General features: G+C 27.6%; 1 protein-coding gene across 1 annotated transcript; it reads left to right on the top strand.

The window, feature by feature from the left end:
- The first annotated feature begins 11,523 nt into the window (after positions 1-11,523).
- Positions 11,524-22,388, top strand: LOC127278777 (uncharacterized). Its single transcript, XM_051300643.1, has 5 exons — positions 11,524-11,706; positions 16,009-16,648; positions 16,882-17,550; positions 19,116-19,402; positions 21,447-22,388. The coding sequence occupies exons 1-5, from the start codon at positions 11,689-11,691 to the stop codon at positions 21,648-21,650; spliced, it is 1,818 nt and encodes a 605-aa protein (XP_051156600.1). The 5' UTR covers positions 11,524-11,688; the 3' UTR covers positions 21,651-22,388.
- The last annotated feature ends 607 nt before the right edge of the window (positions 22,389-22,995 follow it).

Genomic DNA, 22,995 nt, shown 5'->3' with positions numbered 1-22,995 from the left:
CATATTAATTTTATAATGTTTTTTCGGAAAGACTCTCATCTGAGTCTTTTTCATCCGTCCGCAATTGCGCTGGATACAAATCTTTATACATAGTGTTATAATAATAATACAAACAAAATTCAAGATTAAAAAATATATATAATGCAGAAAATTTATTTTGTAATTTATGGAAATTTATGGAAATTTATGAGGTAATTTATGAAATTTTGAGGTAATTTATAATTATAATACAAACAAAAATTCAAGATTCAAAAACTATTGCAGAAAATTTATGTGGTAATTTTTGGAAATTTATGCGGTAATTTATGAAATTTTTGAGGTAATTTATAATTGTAATACAAACAAAATTTAAGATTTAAAAATTATTGCAGGAAATTTATGCGGTAATTTATGAAATTTATACGGTAATTTATGAAATTTATGCGGGAATTTATAATATCTAAAAGAAAAATTTGAAAACTAATTTTGGAAATTTATAGGGTAATTTATGGTAATTTATGAAATTTTTAAGGTAATTTATAATATATAAAATTTTATGTGGTAATTTAAGAAAATTTAATGGAAATATATGTTTTAAATAAAGTGCGTCCTGCCGGCAGGATGACGGAACATCCTGCCGGCAGGATGGCGCAATGTGCGGAGAAGCATCCTGCCGGCAGTACGCAGCGGCTTGTCCAAGCGTCCTGCCGGAAGACCCTTCCAGCAGGATGGGCGCTTGGACGTTCTATCAATAATCAAAAAGAATTTTTAAGTGCCAATTCATTTTTATTTAAATCACCTTCTGGCGCACCGTGAAATACTCTGTGGTCAGGAAATTTGAAAATTTCCTTCCTTTTCTTATATCCTTCTTTATTTCTTTTAATTGTTTTTCAAAAAAATTCCATATATTTTAATGAAACTTCCAAAGAATGTGAAAAATTGAAATTACATTTTTGTGGAAAATAAAAAAAATTGTCAAAATTAAGAATGTAGAAGAATTTCCAGATGGCCTTTTCACTTTGTGGAGAAGAACCTTGTGTTCGTGCAAATTGCACAGTTCATGCAGACATTTTCCTTATTAAGGCAAGTTCCTCGGAAATGCTTATAGTGGGTGAGAATCCGCAAACATCTGTATTATCTATAAGATTTATTTACGCCGTGTACACTTACTCTTGTGGATGCCGGGTCGCCATTTAGTTCATTAAGCGTGACGTAAAACATAACTGCAAATGTACTATATATATATATATATATATATAAAACTTCCTTTCTCTCACAGTATATACATAAGAAAATTTCAGTTGCTTGAATTCACAAACTTGTAAAAGAGTCTCAGGTATGCAAATCGCGTGATATGCTCCGCGAGGAGTCGTTAACGTCTCGAGTCACGATGACGAGAAAAAAACAGAAAAAAAAAAAAAACTCAACAACTATCATTTAACTCTTAACACTCTTCAATAATAATCTTATCTCGCGGGAATTTCAATATATCAAAACCCTTCATTAAATGCCTCAGTATTTTTTTTTTGTCAAATAATAATAAATATAAAAAAATTTTATTAAATATTTAATTATTATTTGAGACAAGTAAATATTTATTTGATCAAGTAACCAATTATTTGAAAGAAAGAAATTTTTTTTAGCAGAGAAAATTTTGTGTAAAAATAATATTTTTTTTTCAAAACTCAAAACATAATGAGAATGTTTTTTTTTTGTCGGTAAAATTGGAAAGCAAAATTGAACCTTATTGAATAATTAAATGCATAACTTCTGCATCATCTGGATAGTGCCGGCTAAAGGCCTGGACCAATTCATCTCGGTCTAGTCACCCAAATCAATATCTGAATTCCCATGAGTTGCTTTTCCATTCGAGCATGACCGATCAGTTTCAATAAAATCGCAAAAAAAAAGAAGAAAAAAATAACACTTCCTCTTTTACATACCTATAGTTGAAGATCTCGAAAGAGAGATAACCAATATATTTCAGTGAAAGGAAATTCTCCAAAACCCATAAAAACCGAAGTAGTCAACAAATCAAGTTGCACGCTCAAATATATATAAAGAAGCACCATATATATACACCTATACTACAGTATTCAAATCGTCAGAAAATTCGCCAACCAAAAAATATACACACTTGAATATCAAGATCGAAAAAAAAAAAATTCCGCGAACACAATAGAGTTCCGTTTCTCGTATAATTCTCCCAACGTTTTTTGACCCGTTAAGTTTATTAGAAAAGAAAGCATTCTTATCCATTTTCCGTCAGACGATTATATGCCCGTGATTTTATTATTCCAATCAACTCTTCCATGAATAAAATTACTCGAGATGCATTTAAAAAAAAATTTTTTTTTTCTTCTTTCTTTTTTTATTCCAATATCTATTTTAATATTCATGTCAAGAGTATAAAGATTCGCAATAAGGAAACAATTTTCAATTTAATACCGGTTATGAAATTTAATTTCATATTGAAATTTTAAATTCCGTAAATTTTTGAAGAAACTATTTTTATTAGAAAAGTGTAAACTTTTTTATTTTAGTTTCAAAAAAGAGGGAGAGAAAAAAAAAAGTCAAGTTGACTTTATTGGAACAGAAGATTCTTTTCAGTGAAAGAAATACAAAGCACACAATCGAATCAATACGACGTCAGAGCGTTGAAAGACGAAGAGTGACGAATGTTCCGAGGGTCGAGTTGCCATTAAACTTCTCTCTTTTCTCTCGCAAAACTCCACCTGTGTGCGTCAAGTCACTTTTGAGAGCATTTTGCACCAACTTTAGCGAATAAAGACATATCATATATATTGTACTTGACTGTCATCGAGTCTCTCACACAATAAAAAAAAAAAAAATGTATTGCGCAGTTTATTTTATACTGGACGCATATTTACCCAGTCGGGTTTTGTTTTGATAAAAAAAAGATAAATAAAAATAAAACTTCACACTGAATGCGGTCGTTGGATTTTTATGGAGCTTTACTTTTCAACGAGTCGTCCAACTCCCTGGGAATTCTTTTCCTTCAGATCAAAAAAAAACCCTCGCGCTCTCTCTCTCTCTCTCTCTCTGTTTTTCAAGTCACTTGTCAAGCACAATCCTACAAATTTTGCGAGACACATTTTTCCTACCGCAAAGTTAACAATTTCAAGAATGTACACACAAAAAAAGAAGGGTAAAAAAAATTATTTCTAATTTTACAAATATCAATGGCTAGGGATAAATAAAATAGTATTTTTTTTTAACAAATTGTTTTTTTAGACATTTTGGAAAATGAGATCTTGTGAAGATTTTTTCTGACTAAAAGTTTCTTTTACTACTGATAGGAAAATTATGAAAATGTTATCAGTCTGATTAAATCTGTATTTTACTACTGAGATCAAAAGTAAAAAAAAAACAATTTCAACTGACTTTTAGTACTAATAATTTTAGGTTCACTAAAATTGACTTTTACTACTGATACAAAAAATTACAAGAATTACGTCTGACTCAAACTGTCTTTTACTACTCGTTTCGAAGACAATTTTTCGGCTCAATAAAACTGACTTTTACTACTGATGAAAAAATGCAGAGTCTGACTAAAACTGTATTCTACTACTAATATCGAAATTACGAAACAATTTAAACGTATAAATTTACTATCATCAAAAATCTCATGGACTTTTGTAGTTCCACTGCTATATAGTACACCCTAAAAAAAAAGTAATCTTGATTCTAGCGAATTCCTCTTAATTTGATGCATATTTTCCTCTCTTATATATTGTATCAAAAGTAATAGTCTTCACTTGAGAGGATTTTCCTCTCGCATATAATTTGACAATTATAGTTATAAACTGATAAAGAAAAGCTATTATCATGCACTAAATTAAATATCTTTAATTAAATATTAAATATAATTAATGATTTATAGTTATAATTACTTACATTAATTAATAGATTTGTTTATTTATTTAATTTTAATTTAATATTTTTGACATCAGAACCTCAAAAAAATTGTTTTGTTTTATTATTAGTCACCAAAGAATAAAAATATTCTGTGGAATACTTTTGTTTTAAGAGGAAAAATTGAGAGGATATTAGAAGAGGATTTTTCCTCTAAATATAATATTACTTTTTTCAAGGTGTAATTAACTACACTGTAAAAAATCTTTTTGGATATTGTACATTCATAATTTGTATTTGTGTTAAAATTTGTAAAATTACTATATTCAATAAGGTTATGTTACTACATTGAAAAAAGCACTTTTACAATTTTCTGTAAATTTACTACTTTCAAAGTGGGTAATACGTGACGGATGCAACAACTAATTATGTTTCACCTATTACCCACTTTGAAAGTAGTAAATTTACAGAAAATTGTAAAAGTGCTTTTTTTAATGTAGTAACATAACCTTATTGAATATAATAATTTTACAAATTTTAATACAAATGCAAATTGTGAATGTACAATCTCCAAAAAGATTTTTTACAGTGTACTGATATAAAAATTAAAAACTATTGTCTGACTAAATATGTCTTTTACTACTAATACAAAAAATTAAAATTACTTTCCCGAATTTCAAAACCAAAAAAAAAAAACTTTACACATTTTTTATCACTGTTCTTTTTTTACAAATTTTGAAAATTGGAAATAAATTTCAGAACAATAATGAATAAAAAAAGAAATCGTTTTCGAAAAAAGAGAAGAAAGATTTCTTTTTCCTCTTTTTTCGGCAAAACGATATGGACCGTTTTCGAGCGTGTGTGTATGTGTGTGTGAATGTACGTGAAGCGCCGTCCCTCTTAAACTAAAGTGATCACGTGTCAGCAAATGAGTAGCAAGAGAAATTTATAGCCGAAAATGTGGTTCTCTGTGAGAAATGAAAGTGGGTTATAAAGAAATCGCAGCCAAACTCAAATAACCGATACTGTAACCAGGGAATTCTTTGCCGCAAGCGAACTACTAAACTTACTCTCTTTTGCAGAGACTCTATATCCCGTTTCCGCCCATAACGATAAGTCACCCCTTTTACACTAAGACACACAGAGAGAAAGAGAGAGAGAGAGAGAGAAAAAAAATAAAACTTATTGTTTTCATGTGCGCTTTCTCTAAAAATCTGCCGAGCTTACAAAATTTGTCGAAAGCAAATGAAACATTTTTTTTTCTTTTTTAAAAAGAAAGAGAGAAAACGATAAACACAAATATATATTATCCTGTCCTTTTTTTTAACGGATTAGCTTAGAAGATTTATTTCAATCCTATATAAATGGGAGAAAAAAATAATAATCCTTTTTTTTGATTTATAACATGTGACATAAATAATTATTTTCTTATGCATTTTGAGAACAAAAGAAAGTTTTTAATTATATTTTCACGTCAATAAATAATAATGAAAGAACAATTTTATGACCACAGGGAAAGTGATGAGAAATTGGATGAAATAATGAAAAATTTGTTTTTTAATAAGAATTTTTTTTCACAACCTATAAATGAATTTAAAAAATATCTTTCTTTCTCTATTTTAATTCTTTGATTCCTCTAATCCATTTAGAAATTTTTTATCTTCAAAGAAATTTTATTCTCTTACAACCTATTGATTTTATTCTCCTTTTAATTCATCAATATATGAGAAAGCTATTCGTCAAGATCAAATGGTAAAAAATTTCCTAAATCATTCAATCGTACATTTATTGAAAAGATTGACTTCCCTTTATCTATATAAAAGTATAGGGGAAAAGCTTCACAAGAAGAAAATGCAAAGTTATCGAATAAATTAATCACCACACTATTCAAAGCACTATATACATATCAATAAATGTTCATTGTAACTTCTACTTACTCTTCTTTGAATTAAAAAATAAAAAAAATTTAGAATGAAAAAAATAAAAGAGTGGGAAAATTAATAAAAAAAAAATAATTTTGGTAGTTAAAATTTATAAAAAAAAAGAATATTTTAAATAAAAATGTTGAGGGATTTGTATTTAAGTTTTGATACAGTTGCGTCTGTTTTCGAGTGAAGGCTGATTCAAACATCTAAATCGATTTAGACAAGATCAAAATTGAGTTTAGCGCTGCAGGACCTGACAGGTAAGATGCGGTTGAAACTTAATTTCGAAAGCTCTTTGATTTGAAATAGGGAGGTAGTGAGGGCAGCTTGATAGTGATGCGGATGAAATTATCATAAATTCCAAGAGTTAAGTTGCCTTCTCTGTTCAAATACGCCACCCGGATATAAATTTCATTGGACTTTGATTGCAGACTCGCGTCTCTCATCTCTTTTTTTTCTCTCTTTCATCTCAAAGCTCTCGATCATATTCTTCCCACTATTCTTCTTGATTTCTCAGACGACTCCTTGCATACTCATTCCAAAAAGCCCAACGAGAGAGTTTCCTTCATAAAATGGGAAATACCTGAAGAAATCCAGAGCAAGAGAGTGAGTGAGAGAGAGAGAGAGAGTCGTCTTGATTCATCACGAATTATTAATGTCGAAAAAAGCTGAGTACCACGAAAAAAAAAAGAAGAAATAGAAAAGAGCCAGGGTCGTTTGGAGCCATTTTCTCGATTAATGTTATCACATATCGATCCTATTCAGGTCGTTAAACCTTCTCTAATATCAGTCTTTTAACGTTGGGGGTCATTCACCAAATGGGTTCCCTCCTTCCTTCTTCTTTTTTTTTTTTTTTTTTTTTTTTTTTTTTTTTACTGAAAACCTCACGGGAAAAAATGTATCCTCTCTTTCTCTACCTTCTCAAACATCGTTCAACTCATTTAAATTTTATATCATTCGAGAGAACACCCGCAATTTCTAGAAGTGGATATATGTATTCGCTCAAGATTCAATAATACGGGATATGAATTAATTTTGATTGTACAATAAAAAGGTTTCTACCTTTCAAAAATTAATGTTTATTAATTATTATTTTTTTTTTACCAAAAAAATAATTTTCTAGATTTAAAAACATAAATTTAAAATATATTATTTATAACATATTAAATTAAATAATAATTAATTAAATATTATATTCATATTATTATATTAAAATTAATTATTATTTATTTGTAATTATTATTATTACTATTATTATTATTTTAATTTTTAATATTAGTTATAATTAATAATATTTATTTCTAAGATAAAAGATTTTTTTTTGGCAAAAAGAAAAATATTTTTCAGTAGAAAAATAATTATTTGTAAAAAAAATATATCTCTAACCTTAATTTGCCAAAGTCGCATATTTTTGGAATGAGAAGATCATCAGGAAAAACACACTCGCGATTTAAAAAAAATTTCATACACTCCCGAAACTGAATTTAAATAATTAAAAAAATAAAATACTTTTTCTATAAAGATTTAAGAGATCGCGATTTTTAAAATTTCGAACACTCCCGGAACAAAAAAAAAACTTACTAAAATGACAAAACTATTTAAAAAAAAAATTTTGTTCGCGAATTAAACGATTCGAGCATTCCCGAAGTTATTGATTATTTAAATATTAAAAAAAATATATTTTTTACTTCTAAATTATAAAATTTACATTCACGTTAACCACGTGGCTAAACAGGTCAAGACACGAATTGCAACTGATTTAATTATCTTTTCGATTTTCCAAACACATTGTTTATGACCTTCGGCCTAGGGCGCTCTTTGTATATATACTTCAATGTAAACACAAAGCTCGGAAAAGTAGGTATAGGGGTAATTGGAAAATCGCTCTAACATTAACTATTAAAATTCTACGAAATTAGAAATATTAAATTAAATTTTCATATTATTTTTATTTATTTAAATTATATATATATTTTTTTTAAATATTCAATTTATATAAAGAATTAATTGACCTTTTTACACGTAATTGTTCATAATCTTTTTGTAAAAATAAAACTATTAAAAATTTGTATCGTTTGTAAGTGTATTCATCGAATTTTTCGAAAACGATGAAATAATAATGATAAATGATCATCGTTAGAATTGTTTGAGGACAAATTTCATTATACCATGAGAGTGACTAAATGAGAAATCAGCTTTCCCCAAAAATCGCTCCTTCAATTTTTGTATCACTTTCTCTAAATATGGAGGTACATGAAGACAATCTCCTTTCTTTTTTTTATCTTTTCTAAACCACGAAATAAAATCCCAAAAACAATTTTAGAAAGTCAATCAAAATGCAAAAAAAAACTAAAATTTTTAAATTCTAATATGTAACAAATTGTATAAATAAAATAGGTCTATAAAAACAGTACTCTCTAAATCTGAATTAGTATAAAATGTTTACTAATTTTAATTAGTGACTCACTTTTTGCTTCTGGGCCGGGATTACGACTAGCAATGCTGCTAAGTCAGCAAATATAACTTAACAAAATTTCATGACATTTGTAGGAAATTTATCTCAAAATCACATTTTATTGCTATTTGGTAAAAAAAAATTAAGTACAAGCTTATACAATAGAAATTAAAATCAAGTTAACCTAAAAAACGAGCAAATTGACACCAAATTTTTGTCAAATTGCTCGGATTGATAGCAGTGAGCATGAAAACAATTAAAAGATTTCATGCAACATAGCCATTTTAATTGCTTAATCATATATACAGGGTAGCAAGAAAAATGTTAATCATTTATAAAATATTAATTATTATAAGTACAATAAAATAGAGGATTAAATAATAAATAATTAAATGAAAACGTAAAAGAATCAAAATGAAATAATTATACAATTAAATATATTAAACCATAATAAAAAATAAATTATAACTAATGAAATGTTTCTCGAAAATATTATGATTATTTATTAAATAAAAATAATTATATTAATACTATCATATTAACAATATTTATGAAATGAAATGTTTAAAGTCTTTTTTTTGAATTAATATGAAATCAAATGTTTCTATTCTTATCAATTAATATAGTTTTTAAGTGTGTATTTTTCTGTAAATAATTTATAGATTAACCTAAATCTGTCAAATGATTAGAATTTTATCGAACACCCGTTAGCAATATTTTTTTCCAGCGTGAATATAATTGACATTGCCAACTAGCAGTTTGCTAACTTAGCAGTATTGCTTGTTGTAATCTCGGAATTAGTAAAATTTAACTAATTTAGAAGCAAAAAGTGAGTCACTAATTCAAATTAGTAAACATTTTTACTAATTCAGATTTAGAGAGTACGGAAACATTTAATAAGAAACTTCATTGGAACGTGATTTTTTTGTCAATAAGGTAAAAAAGAAAAAGAAAACTGCGCGGACAATTACATTAACATATTAAAAGGAATTATCGAGACATATTAAAAAGTAGACTTGAAATTCTAAATCCTCACCTGAGCTCGCCGCGCGCTTGCTCCGTTTCATTTCATTCCCATTTCTCGTTCGTCCCAATGGAATCGTGAGCACGTTTTCCAATTTTCGCGTCGCTGCGAAATGGAATCTACGTTTCGGTGGGAAAACTAAGTCAGGATAGAGGGTACTAGTACAATGCAAAATGTTCACTATACCATGGTTACTACACACATACCCCCCCCCACTCTTGCATCGTTCAGAGATATCTTGCTTTTTCCTCTTCAAAAAAAAAAAAAAAGGGAAAAAAAAGAACTTCAACTGAATTCAGAACATGACTTGCTTGTCTAATCCGGTCTCTCTCTCTCTCTCTCTCTCTCTCTTTTTTTTTGTACAGAATACGAGTAGAAAAATTCTCTCAAAAAATTTAACAATTCTTGAGAATGGAGAAAAAAATTATTTATCATATTCAATACAGGCTTTTATGTAAATTACATTGTGTTACAAAAAGAGGCGAAAAAAAAGAAATTTTTTCAAGTTGGTTTATCTGCAAGAAAAAAAAACATTTTTTAAATTTCAAATGTTTTTTTAAAGTTAAATGCGTTTGTTCCGACTAAAACTAAACTAAGTAGAAATTTGTAGTTTTCAGTAAATTTTTATAATTGAACAAAAAATAATTTTTACATATTCTATTATTTATTATTAAAATTATTATTTTGATAATTGAATTTTTTAATTCAATATTTTCTAAATCTCTGAAAATTATATTCTTAAAATTGAAAACATTAAAAAATTACTTTTCTTTTTGATAAAAAAAGAAAAAAATATATTTACTACTGTCGATATAAAATAGAAAATATGAATTTAATCATCATCAGAGAAATCGTTACGTTTCATTATTAAATTTTCTATTCACTTAATTAACTCAATTTACATATAATGTTGAATTTAAAGGTTTAATTTTGTGCTTGTAGTGAAATTTTAAAATACATAATATAATTTTTCGATGACATTCACAATATTTGCAGCAAATGTTCTTTCTCTCTCTCTCTCTCTCTCTCTCTCTCTCTCTCTCTCTCTCTCTCTCTCTCTCTATTTAAACCTATTCAACAAATATTCCGCCAAATGCTACACACCAAAAGTTAATTGGATGCAAATATTATTCTCATTCAAGGTTCAACTATATATGTATATCAGCATCGTGGTCCAGATATAATGTTCAAAAACAATGGATCGATTTAGGGTGAATTATCAAGATTAATAATGCACATCAGTGTTCACTGTTATCACAGAAACAATGCAAAAGGAATAATCTTGTTCCATTGTAATAATGTAACTATATAGTTAGGTATATTTAAGAATCAATATTAATGATTGATAGAAAACAAACTTTTGGAAAATTAATTACCCATGATGGTAAATTGATATATAATATCAAAGTATACATAAAAGTATTAATAAATCTCACTTGTTTTAAATTGAGCGGAAAATTTTTATTTTTTAATTTAAAGATTCAAAAATACAGAATTGGATTAATTTTTATTTGCCTCATAATTAAATTATAAAATAGTATTTTTTTTTTCAATAAAATTGAGGGTAATTTTTTTTTACATTCCTTTTGATGAAATAAAATAAAATGAATAAAATAAAATTTGTGATACGGTAGAAAAATGGGATAATTTTTTTTTTTTTTTTACTTTTTACATGAAGTAATATTCAGTTATAATAACAAGATAGAAATATGTGGATGAAAGTGTAAACGGTTTCCTGGGGTATATGTATGACCGAAAGTCGAATGAGCCCACGGACTAACGAAATATTCATCAGGGCAAATGAACCAAGTGATAAAACAAAACCAAGGAGTCTGCATCTGCATATATAGAGTGTATTATTACAGACACACTCGCATTCATTTCCCGGTATTACCATTGCAAATAGAATAAGCAGGAGAGGCATAAATATTAATGAAGGTCTGTTTCCTCTCCAAGGTCTTCAACCTCCACCTTATATAGTATATATACATATATATATAGTGTGTATATAGTGTGTCTGGTTCCTTATATCCAAAGGAGCGAGAGAAAAGGAGAAATCTCTCTTTAACACATTTTGTCCATTTACCGAATGAATCTTCTTTTGTGTCACGTGACACGTCGTGTGAAAGCGCGAAAGGCGAACCAATCATTGAGCAGGCAATTGTTTAAATTTTGTCGAATCACATGTGTGTGTGTCTCTCTTCCAAATCGAAAGTAAAAAAATTCACACACAAGGTCATGTGCATCTCAATCTATATGGGAAGATTGTCTCGTTAATCTCAGTTTCGCAGGAAACGAGGAATTGTCAACTGTCGCGAAGACGTGGAAAAAAAATTTGATAATGCCATTTTTTTCAAGTGCCATTTTTATAAAAAGATTACTAAAATTTTAGTGAAAAAAGAAACTTTGTTTAGTGTCGAAAAAATACAATGAAAATAAAATTACACGTAAGTGAAATTTTTTTTCCTTTTTCGTAATTAAGAAATGTATTGTAATTATAATATATATATATATATATATATATATATATATATATTATATATTATATATTACAATATATTATAATATACATGTGATAGAGAAAAATATGAAACTTGTATTTTGAGATAATGTTACGGAATATATACCCTTGAGATATTTCATAAACATGTTCCTATAGTTGTACACATAATAATGATCTTGTTACACGAGGCATTCAACGCGCAACTATTAGTTTTGAAAAGCAAATTAATTTAGGAGAACAATTTTGATATTATAGTCAAAATCATCTAGTTATTCAAAATTATATAACTTTTTTAAAAAAAAGAAAATAAATACAAATTGTCAAAAAGCTCCTAATCATTGAAAATTATAAATTTTTTTTTTTTTTTGATAATCGAAAGAAAATAAATAAAAAATTACTTTCATCATTAAAAGTGAGACTTTTTTAATCACCTATTGGATTTCTATCAACTTTTATGGTAATGGATCAAATAAAAATTTTTTAATATTTTTGTAACAAATAGTAACAAATTTCTAATATTGTCAAAAAAAAAAAAAAAATATTTAATTTTCTCGATAAAAAAGTTTGTTTGAAATTGAACATGCTATAAATTCTAAAGATAGATTCTGTATATAGATGAGAGAGAGAGAGAGAAATAAGATAGAGAAGCAATGTCTGACGTTGATGCAGCCTGAGGTGAATCGAGTAAACCGTCAATGCATCTAAGTTGACGTCCGATAGATAGGTATAAAAGAAAAGAGAGAAAGAGAGAGAAGAAAACGATTTTTGAGGAAAGATATAGAGGTACCAGAAGCAAGCTAAAGTGCTGAAAAGTTTGAATGTGCATTTTCGGGGTGATGCTCCTACCTGACAACTTCTTGATTTAACTGGACTTATCTCACATATCCAACTCTCTCTCTCTCTCTCTCTCTCTCTCTCTCTCTCTCTCTCTCTCTCTCTCTCTCTCTCTCTCTCTCTCTCTCTCTCTTTGAAACAAGAAAATTTTAACTTTGAAATGGCACGAATTTTCTTGTTTTCCTCTTCTTCTTCCTCCTTTGGATCTTTTCCATCCAGAAGGAGGAGGAGGGAACCATTTTATATTACAAAAATTCTTTAAATTCTAATACGAAAATTTTTATCTGATCCTTAACAAAATTTTTCCCCTGAAAAACAATTTGCAATGTGAAAAATAAAGAAACTAATTTTTTTTTTCTTTTACTAATGAAATTAATTTTTTTTTAGATACATTATTTAATATAAATGAAAATTATATTATTTTTACATTTTTAAATAAATAAATGAAAATCAATAAATTATTATTATTGATTCAAGACAAAAGAAAAGGTTCAATAAAGCTAAAAGCAAGTTGTACAGGATATGAAGAGCGGTAATGAAGTAGTATTGTTACTCGATTAGTAACTGTAATATTCGATGATTAATTGCTAAAGTAATTTCCGCAAAATCCCTCTTTGGATGGAACCATTTCTAGGTTACAAATTTAATGAAATAATTTAACAATAAATTATTTTAATCTAATCACTTAAATAATTTTCTTAATTTCGATTTATTTATTTAAAAAAAAAAACCAGGGGCTTACAATAAGAATAAAAAAATACATTTTAAAAAAATTTATTTGTTTCCAAATAATCGATTGACTATTAACAAATAAATTTTTTTTTCAGTATATTAATTTGTGAATATATAAAAATAATAAAAAAAAAATACTCGGAAACAATTGCCAATAAAGAGTTAAAATTTTCTTTTTTCAACAAAATTTATTCCTGCAATCGAATTATATAAGGGATATTTTAAAAAATAAAATTTTTTTGTTGTCAAATACCGGTAATAACTTTTTGCTGTTTCTGTTAGTTTACATAATGTACATAATATAACGTGCCTCTGCATATTTTCCATAAATCTATAATAGAACAAAACTAGTACAAGCTAATATTGAAAATTGAGGATGACACCTTGCAACACATACGCTTTACACTGAAGACTGAAACACAGTCAGAAGGGTGTAATAATACCAAATTTCCTGAGTAAAGGTGGTTCTCAAGCATACCGACAATGGTCAACAACTGGGATAGTTATTTCCATAGACACGTTCTGCGAACACTGTAAACGAGGCAATGCACGTTCACTGCTCTAAAAGCACGTACATAAACTCCAGCTGTTGCTGTTATATTGATAAAAGTGTTATTCGTATAATAACTAAAAATACACCATTTTAAAAATAATGACAATTTAGAGAAGAAAAAAAAAAAAAATTTTTTATGTACACTTACAGTTCAATAATATTTTCAAAAATAATTTTTTTTTTTTTATTCGAAAGAAAATTTTTTTAAATGAGTATATAAATAGAAAAATATTATTATAATCTAAATTTTTTACAGCAATTAAAATAAGGAACGCTTTGTCTGTCTGATACTGTACTTATAATAAATTTATACTGAAAAAATTTAGTCTAACCGGAAATGATTTTTTCTATTAGTATGTTAAAAAATTAAAAATATTAATCAAATAAAAAATTCAACTAAACAATTTGTCTGACTAAAACTGTATTCCCACTTGAAAAGATTCCCCGGAAATTGCCCCCTGGAGGTTCTATCAGAATTCCGCTGGAACTTCCAACGTAATTCCGTCGGAATTCCATTAGAGTTCCAAAGAATTTCCAATGGGATTCCGAGGGAATTCTGACAGAATTAGGACTCTAAAAATTTTGAAAAAAATTAATCGGAATTCCGTCGGAATCCCATCGGAAATTCTTTGGAACTCCGATGGAATTCCGACGGAATTACGTTGGAAGTTCCGGCGGAATTCTGATAGAACCTCCAGGGAGCACTTTCCGGGGAATATTTCCAAGTGGGTTTTGCTACTGATATGACATGAATTCCAAAAAATTTTGTCTGACCAATACAAGTTTTCTCTTCTGATGTAAAAAATTTACAAGTTACCGGAAAAATTTGTCTGACTAAAATTTTCTTTTTACCACTGATAACAAATTTATATTATTGTCTGTCTAAAACTGTCTATAACTACTCATCTTAACTGTTTAAAAAAAACTGTCTGACTGGTACTGCCCCTTACTACTGATTTGAAATTAACATATAATTTGTCTGACTACATCTTTCTGTTACTACTGAAAAGTAATAAAAAAATTTAAAAATAATTTTTTTCTATAAACCTATTTAATTAAACAAAAGAATAATTTTTTTTTAAACAAATTCATAAACTATTTTATTGGGGGAAAAATTGTTTTTTAGTAAAAAATTTTTTTTTTTTTTTAATTGAAATGAGAAAAATCATTTACTATAAAAAAAAAGAAGTAGAAGAAGAAGTAAAATAACTGAGCGTAACGGCCTTATCTCGAATGCTCAGTGCTAACTGTACCCGTGAGTAAAGCTCTTAAACTGTCATCAAGATTTCGCCTTAAAGCAACTAAAGTGCAAGAGACATGCAGAAATTATACCAACCAGGAGTCTGCTATGGAAAACTATCATAAGCTCATATAACTTATGCTACATGCATACGAAGAGGAAGAAGAGCGACAAACCGGTTATCGCATTATTATTACTATTATTATTATTGTTATTATTATTATTAAGTTGAGAAGACTTGAAATATGATAACTCGACCATTGAAATATAATGGACCAGCAGCGTGGTTTGTTTCTAATTGAGCTTATTTCAATAATATCAAACGTCCATAGCTACTCAGAAAAAAATTCTAATAATAATAATAAATAAAAGTAAAAAAAAATTTTAATCTTGAAATCAGAAAATAGATTTTCATTTTTAATTCTTTTCTATTCTTTTAAACTTTAATTATAATTTCTTCTTCTTTCTTTCTCTCCAAAAACAAAAAAGTAATAGTAGAACAGAAAAATTAATATTGATTGACATATTTCTCTTATTTCCAGATAATTAATAAATGTCACTTTAAATAAATAAATTGTTCCAATTTCTGTTTTAAGATTCAAAATTGCAAATCAGTAAATATAAATTTTATACAACAAAAATATAACTAAAGTGTAAAAATTAAATGCGAAATTTATCAGATGATAATAAATAACATAATGAAAATCTGTGAAATTTAAAGTGAATTTAAAATAAACTTTTGATAATAATCTATAAAACTTGTTTTTACATTATAGAGACAAAAATACAATTCACTTGATCACATAACGGAGATCATTATAAATTTTTCTTTTCCACTTTCTTTTTTTTTTAACAATCAATTAACGTTAATTTCATTTTTATTACAGATAACGATGTTTTTTCTGGTTCGGTGCCAATTTGTCATTGTTCTTGCGATGGCGTCAACACCTGCCCAACGAATAAATGCAATGGTTGTTAGCGGGAGTCCTAATCAGCGATTCGTTAACGAACACTCGAACCGATCCGCCACCGACCTAGAATTTCTTGATTACATAAATCCAGAAGAAAAACGTAAAACTATGATGATCAACTTTACCTCGGAAGAAATAAATCCAGCACAAAATCAACGATCGATTTCAATGACCCTGGAGAAAATGCTAATTGAGAGGGCAAACGCGTTTGATTATTGGAATAAAAAGCATCGGGAAATTACAACCAACTATATCAGAAAAAAGACTGATGATGATCGTCTTCGTTCAAGATTCTTCGTTAACCAGATTTTTGAACGCGAAGGGAATGAGAAACGACGACCCTTGACGGATTTCAACGAGAAAAGAAGAAGAATAAGAAGAAGAAGCGTCACTGAAAATAGAAAAGAGCTTCTTCACTCTACTGAAACTCTGTCCTTGAAAAAGAGAGCAACCGGAAATTCTACTCCAGAGAGTTCCAGTAGAAAGGAGACGACGGAAATACTCAATCGGAAGATTGACGTTCGATCGCACAGCACTCCTGATCTTGAAGATAAAGGTAAGTCTTGAAACATTTCTAAAGAATCCTTCTCTTTCTATCTCAAACCATTTTCTTTCAAAAGAAACGTTTTGTTACCCTCTGGAACTTATTTTCAACATTTCGATTAAGTTCGATCGATGGGAAAACAAAAAAAAAGAAAAATTCCTCCCTTTTACGAATCGCTTTGCAGAAACTTATAATTAGCAAATAAATTCTCCTAAAATTAAAATAATAAACATTTATTTCAACAGAAACTATTGGCTTAAAATCTGTAAAGGAAAACAAATTGTTATTTGATGTTGTACAGCCATTGCATCAACAAACAACAAATTCAAAGGCAATTCGCACTCAACACTTACAAACTATAAGAAATGAAGAAGGTGAAGGTCCACAAGCATTGACCCTTCATCGATTTAATTCACACCAATCTAAACATTTGCTCACTCCATTTACAAGACAGAGAAAAAGAAAATCACGTTTCTCAAGGCAACATCAGCAACAACATTCCGCTCAACTAAATGCTGCTGTTGCTTATCAAAGAGCACTCCTTCATTCCTTACAGCTTGAATCGGCTGACCATTCAACTATAATGAAAAAAAAGATTCCAATTTTTGGTCTCAATAAATTTAATTTTAATCCAATTGAAATAAATGCCAATAAAAATGAGGATGGCAAAAATTTTGATTTTTCACTTAGTGAGGGAAATTTTCGTAAAATACCAAGTGAACAGGTCGCATTTATTCCACCGAAAATTATTTATGAGACAAGAATACGACCAGCGCCATTCATGACTGATGATGCAAGGCAAAAAGAGTTTGACGATATTAACAATTTTTTTACAAGAGCTCCTAATTTGGTTGGAAGTGGATTTGATTTTATTGATTCTAATCGAGAGCAACACAATTCGATTGCAATTAAAGGTAATTATTTTATTTACCTGTCTACGGCAGCTACTGAAATTAAATTATTCGACTAAAACTGTTTTTTACTACTAAAAATTAAATTTAAAAGGATTTGTCTGAATAATACCGTCCATTACTATTTGCAATGAATTCTTAAAAAGGTGAAAACATTTATTCTTCTAATACCGTTTTTCACTACTAAAACCAAATATTGAAGAATTTAAAATATTTTGTCTGATTGTAACTATTTATTATTACTGATTTGATTTTCATGAAAGCTAAAACTGTCTTTAGCTACACAGAAAATTAAAAGGCATTAAAATAATAAGCGTTGCAGCTTATTTTAATGCCTTTTTATTTTCTGTGTACTGATCCCGAGTCGAAATTTAGACTCTCTATAAGTTCTCTAAAAACCTCCTTTTATCCTCCTTTTATTCTCTCCAACACTTTCCCTCTTTTCGACCTTGAATTTGCAAAAGTGAAAATATCTGCTATATTCGAGGCTGAAAGGAGGGTTTAAAGATGACTAGAGAGGCGTAAAAGATGGTAAAAAAACGAAAAAATAAAATTAAAAAAATGTAAAAATTGGATTTTTTTTTCTTATGGACATTATTTATTGACCCTATTGAAGATATATTTATTGGTCTTTGTCGTAATAAAACTTTTAGGAGGAGAAAAATTCAAATTAAGAAAAAATTCCAAGACCTCTTTTCAATCTCTAAACATGCAGATTTGGAAATAAGCGCATGATTTTAGGCTGAAAAGAGACTGAGAAAATCGAGGATGAAAAGAGGGAAAAATTTCGACTCGGGATAATTAATAATAATTTATACGTTTAGGGAAAAATTTAGTCTCTCCGAAAATATCTTTTTCTACTAATACAAGCTTTTTAAGAAATTCAATCTTTTGTCTGATTTAAAATTTTCTTTACTACTGATAAAATTTATAAAATAAATCGACAATTTGCCTGACTAAAACAGTCGTTTTCTACTAATATAAAATTTATACGAATTTCAAAAAGGGTTGTCTGATCAAAACTCGTCTTTTTTACTGATTTTATTACTGATTACAACTTTTTTGAAAATCTATAACAATTTGTCTGACAAAAGCAGTGTTTTACTACTAATTTCCCATTTTTATTTAACTTACATCAACCTGTGATTTAGACTGTCTTTACTGATAATAAATTTATATAAGTAGGAAACATTTAGTCCAACAGAAAATGTCTTTTTCTACAAATACAAGTTTTTTATGAAATCAAAAATTTTGTGTCTGATTAAAAATGTCTGTTACTACTGATAAATAATCTTTTAAAAAATGTAGGACAATTTGCCTGACTAAAACAATCGTTTACTACTAATATCAAAATTTATACGATTTCCCAAAAAATTGTCTGCCTAAAATTTTCTTTTACTACTGAAAACCAATTAATTATAAAGTAATATTTAGTTAATTTAAAAAAAAAGTTTAATTAATTTATAAATTAATATTTAATTAGTTTAAAAATTAAACTTTAATTAATTATTAACATTGCGATATTAATTAACTAATATTAAAATTTTTCTTATAAAAATCGGTTTTAGACACAATTCCAGTGACCGAAAAATCAAAAGATGATGAGACTTCATTTACAACTGAACCATCATCTCAAGTTTCATTACCACCTGTCGCTAACGAAATTAGCAATCATAGATATGAAGCAGCGTTGCCGATTATCAAAAGTGTTCCTTTGAATCACAAGTTTCACAATGAAAATGTAGATGAAACGAAAGGTACTCCACCTCAATTAGAGTACAGTGAACTAACGGGGGTTACATCGGAGTTTAGTCAAAAGGAAGATATACACAACTCGAACAGCAGAAACATCTATGTAAGTTGATATACAGAATACTAACTATATGAATATTTATTCTCAACATTGTATGCATTTGCATTTCATTTTAAAATTGATGAAAGAAAACTTCAAAAAAAAATAATAGAAACCAATTTCATTATTGTATATTAAAATTATACATTTGTCAATTATATTAAATTGTAATATAATATAGCATTTGTTAATTCATCAATTTTAATAAATGGTAAAATAATTTAATACACGGAAAAAAAAATCTTTACCTGAAAAAGCGATAAGTTTTATTGGAACAACGAAATGTTTCACTAAAACAGAGAAAGTTTTTGTTGTTCTAGATAAACATATAGCTGTTACAGATAAAAAAAAATTTTTCATATGGTAAATTAATTTGTAATTCATATATACTTATCTGTAGTTAATTAAATTTGTATCAACACAGAAAATTATGAAGTATTAAAATAAGCTGCAACGCTTATTATTTTAATCCATTTTTACTTATTTTAATACCAAAATGGATTAAAATAAGCAAAATTTGATTAAAATAATAAGCGTTGCAGCTTATTTTAATGCCTTTTAATTTTGACCGAATATATATATGAATAAATAAATAAATTAATTAAACTTAGAAATAATAGCGAAAGAAATGAAAATTCTGAATCATTCAGTCAAATATTTCAAAGAATTAAATTGAGCTGCCGGATCAAAGAAGGGCACATAACCCATTTGAATTACATTAGTTATTTGCCCTTCTTTGATCCGGCAGCTCAATTGTAAATGACATTTACGTGGAAATTTACAAAAATTTTTTTTTTGGAAAATTAATCTGAAAAACGATTTTCAAGCTCTTAGGTATTATGACTTATATCCATGTTATAAAAAAATTATCTTTTTATGTAAATTAAATGGATAGAGTATGTGTGTGTATGTAACGTGAAAGAGAAATACGTAATAATGGCATCGAATAACGTCATGTAACTGAGAGTACAATATATATACATACATACATATATATATAGCAGCTTTTCTCAAATCCTGGATTTGTGGTTCACCCAGATTTGCACTAGCGCCCGTGGGACGCTGGTGAAACATCAGCCACCGAAATTCCTCTGAATTCCAGAGAGAAGGGTTTCTAATACGAGTCACTGCACGATTTATACAAATTGACAGAGTCTGATGAGATTCGACTAACTTCACGTCTACAGTTATAACTTGAATCCAAACACACAAGCCGACTTAATCGCAGTTTATTTATTTTAACATTTTTTTTTTTCAAAATATATGATAATTTTAACTAATTATTATTTTATTATTATAATAATTATTTATTATACCATTTTTTCGATTTTCTTAAAACCTTTATAAATTGTAAAATTTATTTATTTTAATTATTATAATATAAAATAATTTTTATCTATTTACATTGTATATAATTATTATAATAATATTATCTACTATTATCTAAAGCATTCTGGAAATTATTAAATATTATTACATCATTTACCTTATAATTTTCATTTTTATTATATTTTCGTTATTAAAACTAAAATTAAAATCGATTGTAAATATAATTAAAATTCCCGCTTCATTTTTCATTGTTTTATTAAAATTTTTTCTAATTGAATATATATTTAATAATAAATTTTACCGATTAAATATTTTCTACACTGATTATAATTTTCATTTTTTGAAATTAAAAATTTTAAGCTAATTAAAATTTCTCTCTCAAATTATTAAAAAAATTTTTTGTGATTATTTTTTTAAAACACGATCAGAAAAGAGGAAAAAATATTTTCCAGGAAAACAATAACTTTGAAATATAAAGAATTTAAATAGTGGTTATACGCAATGCGAACTTGAAATGATGAATGAGGCAAGTTTAACAATAAATGGTTGGCTGTATATAAGAGGGATATAAAAAGAGATTCCGTTTCTCCTTATAATACATAAATATGAGAATATTTGTATTTAGTAGCTCGACATTTATAAGTGTACATAATTCATTTTGACATTTTTATCCATTTTTTTTGTGCTCATAAAAAAATAAATATCGATTTGATTTCAGCCGGCGAATGGAGGCAAGTACAATTTTGGTTATAGAGTTAGTGACCACGAGACCGGAAATGACTTTGGTCATGAGGAGCAACGGGACGGTGATTTTACCCGAGGACGATACCACGTGTTGCTTCCTGACGGAAGAATACAAAAAGTCGAGTATCACGTTAAGGATGGATATCACGCCAAAGTATCCTATCATTATGATCATTGAGATAAGATTCTTGCCCGTCAATTACAAAAAAAAAAAAATAAATCAATTTTCTTAAATCAAAAAAAAAAATTACTTACTACCGGTTTTTATTTTTCTTACAAAAAACAATGTACTCTTCCGGCAGGTAAATTTAGCACTTAAAACTTCCGAAAAAGAATCTCGATATTATTTTCTAAATCACAATAAGTATAAAAAAAAATAATTATTACCTAATTAATATTAATACAAGTAAAATATAGTTTTAATTTTCTCTTCTATTTAGATAAATACAATTATTATTGTGAAATAAAATCTCTCGCAAACGTTTTAGTTTATTTATAATTGTGAAGTGTTTCTAACTTTTACGACAAAATTATAATAAGTCTTGTATATATGTTATTTAATGCGATCATGAAACAAGACATTTTGCTCATTATATTCCACGCGTTATTTAATTACAATCTGTTTTTTTTTTATGTGTATATGTGTAGTTAAGTGAATCATGTAATCATCCCTCATTTCCATGAACATGTATACATTATATTTAGAGCGATCTGAATTTTTTTTTTTTTCCACCGTCAAATCTTCCCTCTCTGTTATAATAGTGTATTTCACATTAAAATTGTGAATAGCGCGCCAACATTGTTAACAAAGAAATGCTATCATGTCGCAATCATCAGACTCGTGAGAAAATTTTTATCTCGGTCACGATGTCTTAAAAAAAAAAATAATAATAATTGAACTCATCTTCACTGTGTATACATATATTGTTGTTTTTCGTCTATTTATGATAATCGAACCATTTCAATAATAATTTCTAATAATTGCGCGGAAGTCATCGATTTCCGAATCAATCAATCATGTAATTTTGTTTATATCCACGTCTATTATTATTATAGAGAAAGGCAAAAAGATTGTGATATTCTTATATATGACAATCTTTTTTTAAGTAATTTTTATGCCAATCTTTGGAGTAAATAATTTTTTAGCCAATTTTGAACTATTTTAAAAACGAAATTTTTATGCCAATTTTTTTAACTTTGAACTACTTTAAAAACGAAAATTTTATGCTAATGAATAATTTTTAACGACTTTAAAATTAGAATTTTTGCAATCGCTCGTAAAAAAAAGGAATTTAAATATAAAACAAAAGGGAATTTTTTTTTTTTTTTGGATGAGAATGAAAAATTTAGTCATTGTAATGGTATATGTATATATGTATAGCGATAAGTATAAAATGAAAAGGGTTTTTGATAAGAAGTATTAACGAGAATCGAGTTGAGTCAAAGTCGTGGGTGGGTGGTGATATAACTATGCAACAAAGATTAATTAAAGCTTAAACGTCTCAGTTAATTATTGTTAGTTA

The sequence above is a fragment of the Leptopilina boulardi genome, unplaced genomic scaffold (genome assembly GCF_019393585.1).
Source record: "Leptopilina boulardi isolate dan_hultmark-lab unplaced genomic scaffold, ZJU_Lbou_2.1 LbouV2_211, whole genome shotgun sequence".
In the NCBI taxonomy this organism is placed as follows: domain Eukaryota; kingdom Metazoa; phylum Arthropoda; class Insecta; order Hymenoptera; family Figitidae; genus Leptopilina; species Leptopilina boulardi.
The sequence above is the reverse complement of the archived record's forward strand: the minus strand, read 5'-3'. Positions and strand labels throughout refer to the sequence as shown.

What these genes read in the sequence shown, in the direction of transcription:
- LOC127278777 (XM_051300643.1), top strand. An exon ending in TCCTGATCTTGAAGATAAAG is followed by an intron (nt 16,649 to 16,881) that starts GTAAGTCTTGAA and finishes TTATTTCAACAG; the next exon opens with AAACTATTGGCTTAAAATCT. An exon ending in CAATTCGATTGCAATTAAAG is followed by an intron (nt 17,551 to 19,115) that starts GTAATTATTTTA and finishes AATCGGTTTTAG; the next exon opens with ACACAATTCCAGTGACCGAA.